A 19,738-nucleotide genomic window follows, 5' to 3' on the forward strand; every position below is an offset into this window, starting at 1 on the left:
GACGCGCGGCTGTGGTGGCGTGCTACACGACTTAGAACGTTTGCTTTTGCTTTCACGATGATGATTGATCACTGTTTTTTTTTAATGTTGATGCCTTTCACAAATGAGAATGATTTGTTCTGCAGGTCATAAAAATGGAATATCTCCTTTGGAGGGATCAACTCTTAACACGCGCTGTTTGTCTGTAGTGTTCATTTTAAGTACACCGGGTTCTTGCCTTTAATTTCAGATTTAATTTTCTAAGATACATTTTTTCCATTAAAAATCTGTAAACTTCATTTTTGGAATTCCGTCGTGAAACTACTTACTTTTCCGAAAAAAAACCCTACTTTTCTGTACCAAAAATATCAGAATCGAATAGTAACACTTTTCAAAATAAATGCTGAAAAGTACTTATGAAATGGATGCTGAAAAGTTGAACTTATCAGCACTTGCTTTGAAGAGTAATACTTTTCAACATTTTTTTTATTTGGACAGTTGATTGACAAAACACAATTGCAAAAAAAGTTGCATGGAACTCGTTTCAAAACTTATTTTTTCAGCACTCTTTGTATTTATCCAACTCGGTGTACGACTAGTGCTGAAAAATCTTTTGTTTGCAACTTGATGCAAAAACTACTATTTAAACCTTCTGTTAAGGTTTACTTGTAATCATAATATGAAAGAGCATTTTTTTTCCTTTTTGTTTTGAATGGTATCGTTAATAATATTGTTTTATTTCTGATTGCTTTTGGGTTTAAAAGATAATTTGCTAGCAGTTGAATTGAATTGTTTAAGTTATAGTTACATTTCCTTTCAGCAGCCACAATAGAAATCATTGTGAAACATTTGTTTTGTTTTTTAAAGGGAGGCCTTGCGAATTGATTTCATAAACTGATGAAGCATTTGATTTAGAAATACAATGTATGGAATTCAAATTCAATATTTTCAATAAACCACTTATTTTAAATGGCGAAATAGTAGTTTATGCAACAAGTTGCAAAAAGAAGATTTTTTCAGCACGAGTTGTACATTTATCCAACGAGGTTTACCGAGTTGGATAAATACGACGAGTGCTGAAAAAATCAAGTTTTGCAACAAGTTGTTTACAACATTTTTTGCAATTCCGAAAAACGCTTCTTTAATGGAATTTTATATCAAACATGCATGTGTTTAGTAAACTCATCGTTCAAAACAAAAAAAAATATTAAAAAATGTTACTTTTCGATACTAGTGTTGAAAAGTTTAACTTTTCAACATCCATTACAGTGCTGAAAAGTAGAACTTTTCAGCACTGTTATTGAAAGGTATTAATTTTCCATTCTGTTATTTGTGGTAGGGAAAAGTAGGCCGTTTCGTTTCTCCAGAAGGACAGGAAAAGTTGACAGTTTCACAGTGGAATTGCAAAAAAATAAAAACAATATAAATATTGAAATAACAAAGCCATACTTTCAACATTTTCATGGAAACAAGTGTTTTAAAATGCATTTCATACGAGTTCAGTTGTTTTGCAATCATTAGTTTTCAAAAAATGTAAGACAAATGTAAGATTCAACGAAAACAGAAATTTTAGCGAAAATAACCTTTTTTCGATAGTAAAAAAAATGTCAAAAATTCATAAGATTTTTGAATCAACCCAAACATGCTAAAAATGACTCTAAACGCATTTTAAATTGACTTCAGCTGATTGCACTAAAAATTCCATTAACATTTTGAAGTATTTTAATAAAAAAAATTTCCCCCCGATTTCACGGGCCAACTTTGAATGGGGGGAGACAAAAAAATAAGCATAAGCATAAGCATAAGCATAAGCATAGGTGCCCACCCGCAGTTGCTACTCCGTTATTGACCAGGACCTCCAGAAGTTACATCCACGAGCCGTGGAAGATAAGTGGGTGCTATCTTTCCTCGCTTCGCAACTTCTCAAAGGCCCCTATCATGCTGATCAATACCGGCGCCGGCCACGACCAGTGGTAGGGTCACGGGGAAGTGGATGGGAATGTTAGTCCGATACTTGAGTGATAGAGACCGCCCAATCGACTGCTTCTCCGACAAAGTATCACATGAGTTTTGAGGGGTTAGTAGATGGGTATGAGGTCAGGATTCACGAGTGGCAGTGATGTGACCATGAGCATTTTGTTTATCGGTTGAAATTTTAAATCTTAGGCAGCCGGCTGCGGAAAGATAAATAATTGATTACTTAAAAAGTTTGTTTTAATCGAACGCGTGCCAACCGAGCTGTAGTGCTATGGGCTGGACTCATCAGTATATTTTTACAGTTGGTACAATTAAGATAACGCGAGCAAATGTCAAAAATAGTAGATGAGTTAATACTAAAGCTGCCAGTTGGAATAAATTATTACGATCAACGAATATAAACGAAAAGAAAACAGGACACCACGTAACCGATTGTAATGAAATTAAAACAATAACTTAAACGAACTTAACCGGCGGCGTGCCTTCCTAACAACGATGATAAAAGAAGGACTTATAAATTTAAAATATAAAAAGACTCCAAAAATACGTTGCATAGTAACCGCGAAGTCCCGCTACTCACAATCGAATCCGAAAGATAGCTATCTAGAATTTTAAATATAGTATTAATTCGACCGCGATCCTCCAGAAATTCTTCGTCGGCGTGCCTTCCGATCAACGGTGATGTAAGAAGGGCTTTATTCATTAAAATGATTTTATATCATAAGCCTTAAAACATATTCGTCGGCGTGCCTTCCGATCATCGATGATATAGAAAGGACTTAATCCAGCAATACGACTTGCTTGTCTCGAAAAAAGAATTCGGATCGTTTCTATCGAAAACTATGCAAAGAGAACAAAAATAAACTCATTGGCCAACGAACGCGCGAACTAAAAATAAAGAAAAAAGAAGAAGAAGAAGACCAATCACCCCATGCACACAAACAGCGACACAAAAGAAATGAAAACAACACGAATCAGAAGTAATCCAATCACCCCATGTACACAAATAGCGACACAAAAGAGACGGAAAATAACACGAAAAAAACAGGACTGAGCGTCCACACAGGCACTGCACTACTCATGCCATTGTTTAATTATAATGACCAATCACCCCATGCACTCGAATAGCGACACAAAAGAGACGGAAAATAACACGAAAAAACAGGACTGAGCGTCCACAAAGGCACCGCACTACTGATGCCATTATTTAATTATAATGACCAATCACCCCATGCACTCGAACAGCGACACAAAAGAGACGGAAAATAACACGAAAAAACAGGACTGAGCGTCCACACAGGCACCGCACTACTGATGCCATTATTTAATTATAATGACCAATCACCCCATGCACTCGAACAGCGACACAAAAGAGACGGAAAATAACACGAAAAAATAGGACTGAGCGTCCACAAAGGCACCGCACTACTGATGCCATTATTTAATTATAATGACCAATCACCCCATGCACTCGAACAGCGACACAAAAGAGACGGAAAATAACACGAAAAAACAGGACTGAGCGTCCACACAGGCACCGCACTACTGATGCCATTATTTAATTATAATGACCAATCACCCCATGCACTCGAACAGCGACACAAAAGAGACGGAAAATAACACGAAAAACAGGACTGAGCGTCCACACAGGCACCGCACTACTGATGCCATTATTTAATTATAATGACCAATCACCCCATGCACTCGAACAGCGACACAAAAGAGACGGAAAATAACACGAAAAACAGGACTGAGCGTCCACACAGGCACCGCACTACTGATGCCATTATTTAATTATAATGACCAATCACCCCATGCACTCGAACAGCGACACAAAAGAGACGGAAAATAACACGAAAAAACAGGACTGAGCGTCCACACAGGCACCGCACTACTGATGCTATTATTTAATTATACTGACCAATCACCCCATGCACTCGAACAGCGACACAAAAGAGATGGAAAATAACACGAAAAAACAGGACTGAGCGTCCACACAGACACCGCACTACTGATGCTATTATTTAATTATAATGACCAATCACCCCATGCACTCGAACAGCGACACAAAAGAGACGGAAAATAACACGAAAAAACAGGACTGAGCGTCCACACAGGCACCGCACTACTGATGCCATTATTTAATTATAATGACCAATCACCCCATGCACTCGAACAGCGACACAAAAGAGACGGAAAATAACACGAAAAAACAGGACTGAGCGTCCACACAGGCACCGCACTACTGATGCCATTATTTAATTATAATGACCAATCACCCCATGCACTCGAACAGCGACACAAAAGAGACGGAAAATAACACGAAAAAACAGGACTGAGCGTCCACACAGGCACCGCACTACTGATGCTATTATTTAATTATACTGACCAATCACCCCATGCACTCGAACAGCGACACAAAAGAGATGGAAAATAACACGAAAAAACAGGACTGAGCGTCCACACAGACACCGCACTACTGATGCTATTATTTAATTATAATGACCAATCACCCCATGCACTCGAACAGCGACACAAAAGAGACGGAAAATAACACGAAAAAACAGGACTGAGCGTCCACACAGGCACCGCACTACTGATGCCATTATTTAATTATAATGACCAATCACCCCATGCACTCGAACAGCGACACAAAAGAGACGGAAAATAACACGAAAAACAGGACTGAGCATCCACACAGGCACCGCACTACTGATGCCATTATTTAATTATAATGACCAATCACCCCATGCACTCGAACAGCGACACAAAAGAGACGGAAAATAACACGAAAAACAGGACTGAGCGTCCACACAGGCACCGCACTACTGATGCCATTATTTAATTATAATGACCAATCACCCCATGCACTCGAACAGCGACACAAAAGAGACGGAAAATAACACGAAAAACAGGACTGAGCGTCCACACAGGCACCGCACTACTGATGCCATTATTTAATTATAATGACCAATCACCCCATGCACTCGAACAGCGACACAAAAGAGACGGAAAATAACACGAAAAACAGGACTGAGCGTCCACACAGGCACCGCACTACTGATGCTATTATTTAATTATACTGACCAATCACCCCATGCACTCGAACAGCGACACAAAAGAGATGGAAAATAACACGAAAAAACAGGACTGAGCGTCCACACAGACACCGCACTACTGATGCTATTATTTAATTATAATGACCAATCACCCCATGCACTCGAACAGCGACACAAAAGAGACGGAAAATAACACGAAAAAACAGGACTGAGCATCCACACAGGCACCGCACTACTGATGCCATTATTTAATTATAATGACCAATCACCCCATGCACTCGAACAGCGACACAAAAGAGACGGAAAATAACACGAAAAAACAGGACTGAGCATCCACACAGGCACCGCACTACTGATGCCATTATTTAATTATAATGACCAATCACCCCATGCACTCGAACAGCGACACAAAAGAGACGGAAAATAACACGAAAAAACAGGACTGAGCATCCACACAGGCACCGCACTACTGATGCCATTATTTAATTATAATGACCAATCACCCCATGCACTCGAACAGCGACACAAAAGAGACGGAAAATAACACGAAAAAACAGGACTGAGCGTCCACACAGGCACCGCACTACTCAATGGGGGGAGACAAAAAAAATCAATAAAAATTGTACCAGCCTAATGAGTTAAACATAACTGAAACTTAACGTCATTAAAAAAGGACATTAAAATATCCGTTCTGTACTTTTCTTAATCAAAGTTAACCGAATCGAAAAATAACTCTTTTCGATAAGAATGCTGCAAATTTCTATTTATCAGCACTCAAATTGATGCTATAAAGTTGGACTTTTCAGAACCATTTGGATTTGAACGGTGAATTGGCTAAACACATGGACGTTTGGCATTGACTCCCATTCAAAGGGTGTTTTGGAACTGAAAAAACTGTGCTTAAAAATCATCTATTTCAACTTGTGACATAAACAACAATTTTAATTTTGAGTTTGCTACTGCCGTAAAAGTTTTGTACTTTGGTAAGTTTACAAAAAAATCAGAATTTATTTTTCGCTTTTGTAAAACCAAGAGGATATAATATATATATATTATCAATTGCTATCATTTGTTTGGCCCCAGTTTTTCTTTGATCAAAGAACACTTAATTGTTGTCCTAATTATTTTGTTAAAATTAAATTTGTTTTTTTACCATTTCATTTTATTTTAGAAATTGATTAAACTCAAACACAAATAATAATGATTAGATAACATTTTATTTTATTTAAAAATTAACTTTAAATTGAGAAATTTAAAGTTATTTTTAAATAAAATAAAATGTTATCTAGTCATCATTATTTGTGTTTGAGCTTTGAGTATGCAAAAAAAATAATAAAATTTAAGCGTTAAGCTAAGAACAAGATAGTCCGTTCGACGCAGTGGTGAACGCAGAACGCTGTGCCAGTTCGATTTTTCCATCAACTGTCAATCGAACAATCTGCAGGGGTTGCTTTGTTCAATGGTCGATGACTGGCAGGCTATGATGGCAGGCGCAAAATTTTACGTTTGCGTTCAGGCCTGACGGACAATCTTGTTCTTACCTTTAAAGTTGTTTACATTTTCTTATATGACGTCAATTTCAGTTTCACACGAATATAAATTCTATTTCACACGTATAAATTATGGAAATCTTGAGTAGTGCAAGCCATGTTAAACATTTGTTTACTATTTATTTTTGTAAAGTTTGTTAAGTTTCCAAGATATCATAATTGAAAATTCCTTTTTCAGGATGAATGTAAAGATGCAAATGCAATACAAAATTATCGTTATGATTTTTTTTCCAATTCATCGTTTAATTTCTTGCTATAAACATACGATGTTATCAAACATATCAATATTTTTTTTCAGGAATTTCTAAAATTTTAGATAAACATGAATTTCCTAAAAAAAAATCTGTTTCTGTAAACGCTTTCCCCTAAACTTTTCTTCACCTGCAAAGCTGTTATCGGAGTCTGAACTGTTTTTCCGACCGTCATTTCCCGCTGCTGCTACTGAAGAGAAGAACTGCGACAGTGTATCGCGCATGGCATGAGAGTTGCACGTGGTTGGCCGGGAGTTTGGGGGGATAGTCAGCTAAGCCGCTGCTGCTGCTGCTTAACTTGCTCTAGTTTGAGCGTGTGGTTGTATCCAGACGACCAAATCTTTTTTGATCAGTTCAGAACGAACTAACGAACAAGCAAAAACCTAAAACCACCCCGATCGTTTGCCGAACGCACCGTCACGCGGCGTTAGGTTGGACCGTAGCCAACACCACTTGGAACCGAACCCCCCAAAAAAACGCGATCACTTTGTCGGCCTTCGGGTTAAATGCTACGAACTCTCGGACGGATGTGTATTGGTGAGACTAAACTGCTACTCCGGCGGCGAAGGGGCGATCCCGGAAACGACGCGCCGCGATTTTCGGTCTTAGCTCTTTCGGAAAGCAAAAGGAGGAGAAGGTTTCCTAGCGTGATGTGAACCGGTGAAGATTTGCGGATGTACTGAAAAGACTATTTTCTCGCCGGTCGGGCTTTTATACGAGAGAGGGCGCCGTCGTTGCCGTTCGGGGCGCGAAAATTTTGCGGGATTTGCGCGCGCAGCTCGCTCTGAAGTTCGGGCCCTGTTCGGGCCGCTTCCGTCATCGATCTCCCGGGCAGCAGTGTAAGAGGGGAAGACTCTGTGAGTGTGAGGATAATTTCTCAATAAACAGCGTCGCGAATCGCGAGACAACACAGTGGTGATCTATGATATTTCTCATAAACACAATATATATATTTTGAGGAATTCAGAATCCCTTCAAGTCGTGCAACTTGGCATCGAGTGGAAGGTATGAATCGACCAACTTGTAGGTCCTAGCGGTCTCTATTGCAAGATTCCTGCTCGGTTCTAAGAGTACATTGGCTTGAATGGGAAGAACAACCAAACTTCTTTTGTCACCTAGGCCCCTTTCACCCAGAGATTCTCATGGTCGATTTCTGGATTGCGAGTCCAACCGTCGACCAGCGAATCCATCGAAGCAGGCTTGGTCCAGTACCCCTTTTGTACCTATATGAGGGAGACGACGACTCCTACACACCTGAACTGACCTTAACGACCTCATTTTTATCTTGAAAAATGCCAACCGGAGTCGACTGGGATTGAACCCAGGCTAACCATGGTGAGATGCAATCATGCTTACCACTACACCACTCCGGTATGCGTGAATCGAGCCCGACCTGTGTTTTAAATGTTATTTGTGGATTAATAATGATTTTTTTTAAAGATAACGATGAATTGGTGCGACTGGCCTTTGACAACATCCTCAAAATTGTGACGATTAGAACAAATCTGAAGGTGGATGTAGGTTGAGCCGAATTAAATCGCCCAACTTATGAGAATTTCTGTTGTACCGCCCAGTTGGCGGTAGTGACTTAAAGTTAGTTTGTAAAATATGTTTTATAAATATTATATAAAACATGAAATTCTAAACTTTTCTAAAATTTTACATTTGATGGATTCATTTTATTTGTTATCGTTTCTTGTTTTTTAACAGTTTCAATGATTTTTTTTAGCTTTTGTAGTCATTTTCATATAAAAAATTAAAGAAATATATTAATAAGAATTTTATGATGGGTGCGCATGGTCGCTAAAGATAATTCCATAGAATTTGTATCCAAATTTTAAATTTTATTTATTGGCAGGGAATCCACTAAAATTCAACTCTGTCGATTGGAGCGTGTTCAGGGAGCCCACATCTATCATACCTTGACGAAACTAAAGCGTTTACTGACATCAACTACAAAAATGTCGAGTTGTGTTATCAATGTCTTGACTGCCCCAGCAATATCTACTTATTTATTAAACTGTTTTGTTTCATTTATCAAAAACATTATACATTTAAAAAAATGATTAAATTTTGATTCTATTTTATATAATTACGTTAGTTATGAATGATCCAAGCTAAATTTTAAACAAATTCCTGATACTATGCGGGTACATGACCACTAAAGCCCTCTTATGTTAACGACAAAGAACTTACGATTAAAAACTATAATTTGAATATTTAAAAAAAATTCTCTGTGTTTAATTACAGCAATTTTAAAGTTGATTTTCTAGCATATCTGGAGCAACATTTGAAAAGGGTGCATAAGCATTTTGACAACTAGGACTGTTTCGCAAATTCCGGTACAACAGGTAATTATTTAACTAAATCGGCAGCTTTAGAAGGTAACTGAGAAGGCTAGCCGTTTTTTAACATTTCAAGTTTTGTGAAAAAGTTGTCATTTGTCTCGGAATTTTAAAAGTAGTTCAAGCTGTCAAAATGCTTATCCACCCATTTCTCGTGTTGCTCCAGATATGTTTTTATTGCATTTATTCAAAATTATTGCATGTTTTCACATATTTTTTCCTATTCAACACAGCAAAAAAGTAGCAATCCCGCTACGTGGCTTAATCCACGTTCTTAAGGAGATACTCAAATAAAGGCATCCGAAATATAAAATGATTGCTAAAAAAAACTCGTTATTCGAAAAAAAAATCTAAAATAAAATAAAAATAGGCAAAATATAAAAAAAAAACAAACAAAATATCACAGATTAAAGTGCGATTAATAACACGGCAAAGCCAATCCTCTGCAACGTCAGAGCACTGTGGGTCGGTTGAAAACTTTGATGAGCAAGATAGAAAATATTCAATATCAACCCTGCACACATACAAAACCACGCATACTGAAAAGCCAAGAAAACGCGACCGAAAATAACCTGATGAAAACTTGGTCTGCGTCTGCGAACCTCCGTCTTGGTTAATCTCGAACTTTTCAATGAGCGCTCGGCGGAGGCGCATGGCGTCAAAATTGCGTTTAGATATTCACGCAGAAAAATGTTTTGTAGAATCAGCCTGTACGAGGTTTGTTTCAACAAAAATTTTGTTGAATATAATCAACGCCGATTTTGCGTTGAAACAAACCTTGATTTTCTCAATTCCACAAAAATATTTTGTTGTTTTGAAAAAGTTGCTTTGACGTTTAGCGTTGATTCAACAAAAATCTTGATTTTCAAATCAACAAAATGTTTTGTTGATTCAAATATGCCTTATTTTTCTGCGTGTTTCAGCGGAAGCAGATTAATCCACACGCTTATAAAAAATAACACAAATTTGATTTAAATTTTTTGAAACATCTCATTTTAAAAAGTTTTATCTTGACGAGTGTAAACATTCAAATTAAGCATGCTTGTCGTGCCCATGCCAGTTTGAAACGATTTTACATAAAAAGTTCAAAATGTTTAACCTTTTAACCCAAATTTCCCTCATTTTGACGTCACACAAAGCCGAGGGGTGTGAATTATAATTGGAAGGTGTGCTCTCGCTATTCATGTTTACACACTAAAGGTGGTTAAAGAAGACAAAACAGAAGCGAACCACTTGTTAATGAACTTCGAAATGGGCTGCTAAAAATAGGCAAATTTATCGCTGAGAAAAATTTACTGCACTCCTACTGGCTGCCACTGAACCGAGATCTATCGATAGCACACAGCTGCAAAGATCAAACGCCGATAAAAACAGATTGCACTCAAAACGCGCGAATTATTGGAGGCACCTTGCCAATGAGATAAACAAACAGCTATTGGATGACGCCATAAATTGGCTCGTTATTTTTTAGAACTTCTTGCATCGAGAGGTGCTGATAAACACTTCGATGGACCGTTTACGGTGGAGTACTCTATTGTTGTATTTTTATTTCTTCATAAAAAATCCTTTTTAAATTAACAGTGTCGAAAAACACAAAAAATGCATGTTTGTGTTTAGTTACGTTTTGGTACATTTTGTTTACAACAACTTTTTTTATCATTAAAACAATATTGGGACAACAAAACCACGTCCCACCTTGGGCAGTGCGACAGAGCGATTGCAGTTTTTTCACGGGACTCATACGTAAACCGTGGTGTCAGCTGACTACAATATTTACCGGTTGGCTGGCCATCAGCGCATTTTTTGTGTGTTTTTGATTTTTTAATTTTTTCAGCGAGTCATTTGTCACGCACACATTTCGCCTGCGGCCGACGGGGTGAGATATTCAGTAATACACAGCAACCTTCAAAATGGCAGTGCAAGATGCTTTCTTATGAGGTTTTTAAATGTATTTTTTTTGGAAATTAATGGATTTTAGTTGAAAAGACATGATAATTATACAAAAAAATCAACCAAAACCAAATAAAATAGTTCAATGTGTTGTTGGTTTTTAATAAAAACACTTGAAGTGTAAAAAAAAAGATTTTTGCTGGCATTCTTGAGCAAAATAATCTCAAATGGAGCTCCACCTTTGAATTTATAATGCGATTTAGCCCGTTAAAACATATTTAAAAAAAATTGATGAAACATTTTTAAGGCATTTTGGCCACTAATGCGAACATCACTGGCGTGTAGACGCCAGAATCTGATCTGGTAACAACAATAAGATGTAACAAAAATTAATGTTTGAAATCTCTTTTGCCAGTGGGCATACTGAGCCCAATTCCCAAATATGAGCTTATGAATAACAGGATTTTTTTTAATTTAATGAACCTCGTAAAGCAGGCCTGCGCAACGTCCGTCCCGCGGGCCGGATCTAGCCTGTGAAGTTATTTCATCCGGCCCGCGACGGCTTTTCAAAATAATTCTATGATTGGCACATAAAGCTGTTTATAAAATATTTAATAAATAAGAAGTGCGTCAAAATTTTAAAAATAAACTTGAAATCAAATTTTCAAATTTAATCGGAAAATTTGTTTTTTTTTTGCTATTGCAATTTTTTTTTTAATTCAACGTATTATTTGAATTTAGCTTAAGTATTTAAAATAAATTATTTTGCTTCAAATTCAAAACTTTTTTATATGTTTATTTCTCTATTGATATTTTCAGAATCAATTAATAATTAATAAATAAACTGAAAAATGGCACAAGAAAACAAAATTATCAAATTCGTTAAAATGTGAAATATTAGGGAAAAAAACAACATGGAAACATGGATTGTTGTCTAAAATGTACAGAAAGACAGTGAATTTATTTTTTATTGGTTTAACTGTCAATCAAAAAATCAAACCATCCACATTAACGACCCCCGGGTCTTTTGTGGTCTCTATTGCAAGTTTTTGCTCGATCCTAGGAGTCCGAAGGCTTGAATGGGGAGAGCACCCAAACCTCTTTTTACTCCAAGGAACCTTCCACCCCAGTGTTTGAACTGATGACCATTGGATTTAACTGTGTTCACTTCAAATTGAAGTTTTTTTGAGGAACTTGATTAAAATAGATTGTTGGTAAATGAGTAATCAGAAAATGAATTATTTTTCAGAATAAATTTTCAATGATATGATTTCGTTTGAAATAAAGCTCAATAAAGCAAAATATTCATTCTTAAAATAAATACTGCTGCAAATATTTTAAAAATAGTAAAAAACTTTAGGTGGTTGTTGCCTTCCTCACATTAAGAGGGTAATGCTATCCAAAATAGATACACAAGGGCGGACCTTTCAGTGTTCTATCAACTTGATTCATTATTCATACCATCAGATTGGGTAGGATTGGTCTTCAAAATTCAGGGCACTTATGTGCTTATAACTTTTGATAGGGTAGTCAAATCTGCAATCTACTGAAGTCGTTGGAAAGGTCTTTTGATTACCTATCCAACGACTGGTCGCATGATAGATCCGGACAACGTTTTCATCGAAATAAATTAGATCCTATCTCTAAAAGGTTCATAAACACTTAAGTGCGCATAACATTTAATAGGGATGTCAGATCTTCAATCTTTTGAACTTGTTGGAAAGGTCTTTTGATCACCTATCCATCAACAGGTCGCATAATAGATCCGGGCAACGTTTTCATCGAAATATATGAGATCCGGCCTCCAAAAAAGTGCATAAATAACACTTAAGTGCGCATAACTTTTGATAGGGTTGTCAAATCTTCAAAATTTTGAACTTGTTGGAAAGATCTTTCGAATACCTTTCTAAAAATGTATAACATGACGCGGTTTCTTACAAAAACCACCCTTTTTACAATCTTCCGGACTTTTGTTAGAATCGTTTTTTTAGCATAACTTTGGAAGTACTTTACTAAACTTTATAATTTTCAATAGCGTCTTATGGGACCCCAAGACGGATCGAATGAGACCAATACGGTCCAAATCGGTTCAGCCAGTGCCGAGATAATCCAGTGCAATTTTTTTTATCAACATCCCACCACACACACAGACATTTGCTCAGAATGTGATTCTGAGTCGATAAGTATATATGAAGGTGGAACTAGGAGGTCAAATTAAGAATTTCGTTTTTCGAGTAACCCTCAGTAAGGTGAGGAAAACAAAAACATAATGAGTAAAGAAGTCTGAGGGTTAATTGATTGAACAAATTTAAATATATATTTTTCAACATTCTTAAATTTTGTGTGTGTTTTCAAATCATTTTAAAATATTTTGTAAAATATTTGAATAAAGTTGCACAGTAACAAAAAACTGTGTTCTGTAAAGAAGATTTGAATCCAAATTTATTTTAAATAAATTTCTTCATGACGCATTGAAAGTTTTGTAAATTGTTGTGTGAGGAAAGTGAACTTTAACAAACTTTCATAGGCCAATGACATTTGAATGTTTCAGAAATTAATGATATCAGGATATTTTACCGCAATTGACAAAACGATTACAAAAATATCAAATAAACCAATTTTTGATAGTTATCTCTGTATTTTATTATTAAAATCCAGATACATGAATTTTATTTGAAACATTAGTTTATTAATTTTTTACCTAATAAAATTACTTTTATGAATAGCATTTATTTTCCTTTGCAACTTTTTTCTAATACTAGTTCCGGCACGTCACTGCTTCAGAAAAATCAGATCTGGCCCGCAGGGCCAAAAGGTCGGGCATCCCTGCCGTAAAGGCAGGTTGGCAAAAACCACCTTAATTTATAGTAATTTTCTGGACCATTCGAAAAAAAATCCATCTTGGGCATTGCAATGCACAGAAGTAAATCAGTGGTCCAGATCGCAAAATTAAGTGGTAATTGGATTTTCCAAAAAATGGTAAAGTTTTGGAGCTTTGGTGTCTTGAGAAGGTATGTTGCGAATGAGTAGGGGCAACTTCTGGCATGGTTTAAAATAAGGGTGGTTCACGGTTAGGGTGATTTTGAAAATCTTACTTTTCAGGATTATTTTTGGGATAATTTTGTCTTCTAGAAAGTTGTTGTGCTTGCCAATTCAAGCAACTTTGTCGAAGAAAGCAACATTTTATCTCGTAATCTACGCCGTCTAGGATCAAATTTATAGAAAGCATCTGAGCAAACCTTCAAAAATCTTTTTTTTAACGTGGCAATTCAAGGTTAAGTTATTTTTTTTATTATTTTAAGCCAAAAAAATGCAAATTTAATCCTTCAATATCTCGAAAAGGCGCAGGCTAAATTTTAAGCGCCAGATTGCATTCAAAAGGGGAGATCCAGCACTACAAACGCTGAAAAAATATCAGGGGTATTTTCCTTTAAATTCGAGATATCTTAATTTGAAAATGACTAATTCTTAAGGGAGAAGTGTATGGGACCACCCTAACGAAATTGAGATTGACAATTTCGTGGAAATAAAACCGCACATGAATCCAAGCGACAAATAAGTACCGCAAGAAAAAAGAAAACAAATTTTGCGACAAGTGAGTTGGTTGTTGAATATTCGGTTATGCAACCCCACACTGAATTATCCTAAAAGAACATGATTCGTTTTTTTTTCTTTCTTGGAAAATCACAGCAGCATGAGCGCATTTAGTAGCAACTGCGGGTGGGCACCTATGCTTATGCTTATGCTTATGCTTATGCTAAAGCACAGCAGCATGAGCGCATTTGATATTTCACCTTTTAGTGATGTATCTATCTCAATATCTGGCATGAATAAATCTGCGGTTCCATGCTTTTCACAAGCCTTATTCACTAAATAAAGACGAAACTTTGAGAAGCTCAGACAAAGATTCCACCAAGGAAAATCTCCTCCAAGAATCTGCAAAAGCTTTTAGATTACAAGCAGATTTACTTGTACAGTGCAAAGACGATGCCATGCCACCAGCTCGAGAAAACAGTTCAGGCAAAAGTGTCCAAAACGCCTCAAGATTTTTGATGCTTTTTTTGGTCACCGAATCTGAAATTCTAATTCCTGCATCCGGTCAATGTCGGAGTAGATTTCGAGGTTCAATAAGGTTCGGATCAAATTAACATAAAGAAAGAATAAACTTCTTCAGTGACGTTTGACATTGAGTCCAGCGCCACTTGAGTTGCCTCAGCATGTGCTTTTTTTATGGGTGGCGCACCCCAAAAAGGACACTCCTCAATATCTAGAGGAGGAAACTCCTTCGAGCTGAAAAGCCAAAGAAACTGCTGCGCAGATTGCGTAGGAGGAGCACATTAGTGACAATAAGTGGCATCTGGAAGGCACTTGCACGCGTAACTTTGGCATGTTGCTGTTTTCTTGTGGTTTTGATAGGGCGAAATTATTGTGCAAATGAAGACGAACTATTGCTCCGAAGAGAGCACGTACTGGGTTCTTAGTATTATTTCAAAGTTGAGTGGTGGTGTTTTAGCAGTTTGATACATGTTTATGTATATTTTTAGTATTATTTATTTTTACATATTCTGTAAAAATATAAATATTAGAACAATAAATTAAGAAAAATCGCTCATAACAACAATCACTCAAGTTCTCAAAGTCGAACCTCAACAACACCTCGGGCAAAACGTAACCAAAACGAACGGGTTTGACGTGATGACAGGTGCTGCCAAAGTGATCCGATGAAAACGCCAATCAAACCCCCTGTGATAAAGGTACCCGCGAACAATTTTCCGCCCGATTTCCCCAGGCAGCGAAAATCGTTTTTCCTACCGACAGGAAAGCTTTCAAGTGAAAGTTTATCCCTTCCCCCCGCACAACAGCAAACGTGTCACAATCGATTCAAAGCCAATCAGATAGAAATTGTGCCCGGGTTGATATCCTTTCGCCGGTCATTAATTGTGAAGGCGAAAAAAAACGAACGAACAAATTGATACCACGCTACCATACAAAAGGGCGGCAAATTTCAATTCGTAACAGTTTGACCTTTTTGACTTTTAGGATCATCGTTCTGAATAGAAAAAGAAAAAAAAATGCGAAAAACTCATCACTTCTGCAAATGGATTGGATTCGAACAAAAATAACCTCCGGTGGACTCCTCGATTGAGTTGGAGGCTCTCTATGAAAGTAAATAAAGAAAGCAAAAACGGAAAAAGGTCGATACAATCGGAGGAACTAATTAAGTGCTTCGTGCCATCATCAATGAAGAGCAAGAGCGATAAGAAGTTGTAAGTCGCGGCTAAGGCTTCCATTCACGTCGTCGTTCTCTTTATCACGTCCGTCGGACGCAATGAATCTTCGCAGAAGCGATCGAGCGTCACAACGTGTAATAAAGACTGGATTCAATCCAATGAAACGATGTTACAGCAGATTAGACTGATATCATTGGTTTTGTAAAGCAAATCAGAAATAAAGCTCATTTGGCTATTTAAAATAATTTCATATTTTTTTTAATTAAGCGTTGTCTATAACAAACTAAAAATAACAGAATCTAATGAAAATAAATGAAAAAAAAATCAAAATAAATGCTGAAAAGTTGTACTTTTCTGCACTGAAAAGGATACTGAACTTTTTAGCACTTGTTTCGAAAAGTAATACTTTTCTACATTTTGTTTTGATTTAGACGATTTATTGACAAAAATACATGAACATTTGACTTATTATTTCACTCCAAGGGTGTTTTTCGGAATTGCAAAAAATGTTTTATAAACTCGTTGCAAAACTTGATTTTTCAGCACGAGTCGTACATTTAACGACGAGGTGCACCGAGTTAGATAAATACGACGAGCAACTTGTTGCATAAATTACTAGTTTTGGTTCATGATCATGAATCCACACAGAAAAAAAGTTTGAAGAAATTGGGAATCCACAAAGAAAATGCGAAAACTTACTTCGAATTTGAACCAATTTCTTAGTGGTTCTTAATTTCCATTCATGACAGGAATATTTTTCTCATTATTCAATATATTGAAAAATAAATATTCGAAGTTATATATCTTCTGAAGGGCAAAATCGCTCTTTTTAGGAGCCGCTCATTTTCGTTCGCTATTTTTTAGGAGCCGCTCATTTTCGTTCGCTCTTTAAAAAGAGCCGCTCTTTTGAACGGCTCTTTCGCTTCTTTTTCAAAATTTGGATAAAAGGGTTTTTCGAGAATCGTGTGATTTTATAAGTTATTTCACATTGGACTTTTATAAATTAGGCTGTAACCAATATTTTTGGAAGTTGTCCCGCAACTTTAGTCAAAGTCGCAAAAAAAATAACAAGCCATGGTTTGAACATTTCAATGAAAAAATAGTTTTAAAATGCATTTTACACATCCCCAGTTGTATTGCAATCATTAGTTTTGAAAATATTGAAGTATTGATAAACTTTTTATTCATCCGAAAAAAATGGAATTGGAAAATGGCTATTAATTTTAAAATTGCGTTTATTTCTGCAAGAAATGAAATTTTAATGCTAAAGTTTTTGGAAATTCAATAAATTATATTTATAGCAAAAATCATGCCATATTGAAACGGTTCTTTTAAAAGACCGGAGTTTAAAAAAGAACCGCGGTTCTTTTTTTGTGAGCCACGGTTCGTTCGCTCTTTTGAGTGAACCGGATCTTTGAGCGGGTCGCTCTTTTTTAGCCCACCTCTATTCTGAAGTGTGAACGATATGTCTTTAGCGAAGTTGTAGTAGGTGATGTGGATAATTAAAAGAATAGTGACACTCTAAAACATATTTGTTTAGATTACATTTTCAATAAAAGTAAACTTCCCAGAAATTCAAATTTCATTTTTTAATATTTTTATTTGTTTACAGAGATCAAAAAACGCAACATTCAATACCACAGAAAACCATAGATAAGAAAAATGATACGGAATTATGATACGTAATTTGAAAAATTTGTTTGAAAATATTTTTGATCGTCAATAATTTTGAAGCAACACGAGAAAAGGGCGGATAAGCATTTTTAAACAGCTGGAATTATTTTGAAAAATCCGAGACAACAAGTACCTTTTTCACAAAACTTGAAGTGGTAAACAATAGCTGGCCTTGCCAGCTACCTTCTAACGCTGCAGGTTTTATGAAAGAGTTACCTGTGGTCCCAGAATTTTCGAAAATTTCTATTTAATAGTTCTAGCTGTCAAAATGTTTATGCGCCCTTTTCAAATGTTGCTTCAGATTTTTTTTGATGATTGCCTTAATGTATTTTCGAGTGTAAAAAAACACTAAGCCTTAGAAAAAGCCTTTTTAGTGTTAATCTCTGAAAAAAAAAAATATTGTTGTGTCCTTGTATGTCAATCTAAGAAAATGCAGATCAATTTTCAATTTTGATAATAAATATAAAGCTTGAAATTTTCTAATCTTCAGAAATTTTATATTTTAGATATTTCAAAATTAGTCTTAAAAATATTAGGACTTCATTTTTTTCAGTTACTTTATCAAAATGTTTGGCTTGATTTTAAAGTAGGAAAATGTGTTCATTCGAATAATAGGAAAATATCCAATAGATTTCATTTCTACCGTTATTTTAACCCTCTACCATCCAAATTTTCTTTTCGATTTTTTTTATTTTTCCCGTGTTCCCGTGGCAATTTTGAGTAACTTTTGTTCTGCAAAAAACATAACTTCTCTTGTTTTATGTTTTCTTGTTTTATTTTTATTATTTTATTTTGCATTTATCTTGTTTAGTTTATGTTTGTTTTTGATAGTATTTGGCTTATTATACCAACTAATATAATTACATTATAGTCACTTTGTCAATTTTTTTATTGTTTTTCACATTATTTGCTATCAAATGGCACCATAATCATTTAAATTGTTAAAAAAAATGCGTAGAGACTTAGTCTGGGATACTACAAAAATTACAGTTTACTTCTTTTTACTGAAAAAATAGGAAATGTTAGTAAAAAAAACACAACCGAAGTTGACCCTTAAAATTTTTTAAACATTTAAACATTTTTAAAAACATTGGCAAAGTCACATAAAACAAGTTAAACATCCAACCCAAAAATGTTCTAAAATTTTAAGAGTTCTTCTTTCCAATGCATTTTAAAGATCAAAAATAGGTTGAAAAATGGATTTTTGGCGATTTTTTAGATCGAAGCCCGTCTAAAGGTGAAATAAACAAAAAATAGCTTTTGCTTTTTGGGTATTATGTTTGGGTTGGAGATAGTTCGAGAGATATGGTCAATTGAAAAAAAACGAAGAACGGTAAAGAAGAAACGGTACTTGATAAAAACATTTAAAAATGTATAAAAAAAAAACAAAGAAGAATAATTTAAAAACAATTGAAGTCATGTGTTCGTAGAGCACAAGAGCACAAGATGCTTAAAATAACCGCCTAAATACAAGCAAATTCAAAATAAAAAATATGTTGGCAATAGAGGACCACAAATTTTTCAAGTTTTCAAAAAAATAAAACTGCTCGACTCGAACCTTTTCCCGTAAAGTTTCACAAAAGTCTACCATCAACGAGAAAGCCTGCAAAAGGCACCAACCCCAACACATTTTGCATTAATGAACCCCACTGGAAGTAATCCACGCCTCGTATTCAAACAAATTTATTAGCTCTGACGTAAATAGTCTCCCCCCTTAGGGTCAGCTCGCGAAGCCCCCAAAAGAACCCTCACCCTGCTCGGCGGCAGCACCAAGGACGATAA

At 35.9% G+C, this 19,738-nt stretch overlaps 1 protein-coding gene across 2 annotated transcripts in view; it reads right to left on the minus strand.

Moving 5' to 3' along the window:
• Positions 1-19,738, minus strand: part of LOC6041797 (b(0,+)-type amino acid transporter 1) — a 71,614-nt gene that overhangs the window by 25,138 nt on the left and 26,738 nt on the right. The window contains exon 1 of one of the 2 annotated variants that reach the window (XM_038260836.1): positions 6,947-7,501. The exons of the other annotated variant lie outside the window; for it this stretch is intronic. Within the exon in view, the coding sequence (XP_038116764.1) occupies positions 6,947-7,040 (94 nt within the window). The 5' untranslated portion in view covers positions 7,041-7,501. Of the gene's footprint in view, positions 1-6,946; positions 7,502-19,738 lie in introns of those variants that run through there. 2 annotated transcript variants of the gene reach the window in all.

Source organism: Culex quinquefasciatus, chromosome 3 (assembly GCF_015732765.1).
Source record: "Culex quinquefasciatus strain JHB chromosome 3, VPISU_Cqui_1.0_pri_paternal, whole genome shotgun sequence".
Classification (NCBI taxonomy): Eukaryota; Metazoa; Arthropoda; class Insecta; order Diptera; family Culicidae; genus Culex; species Culex quinquefasciatus.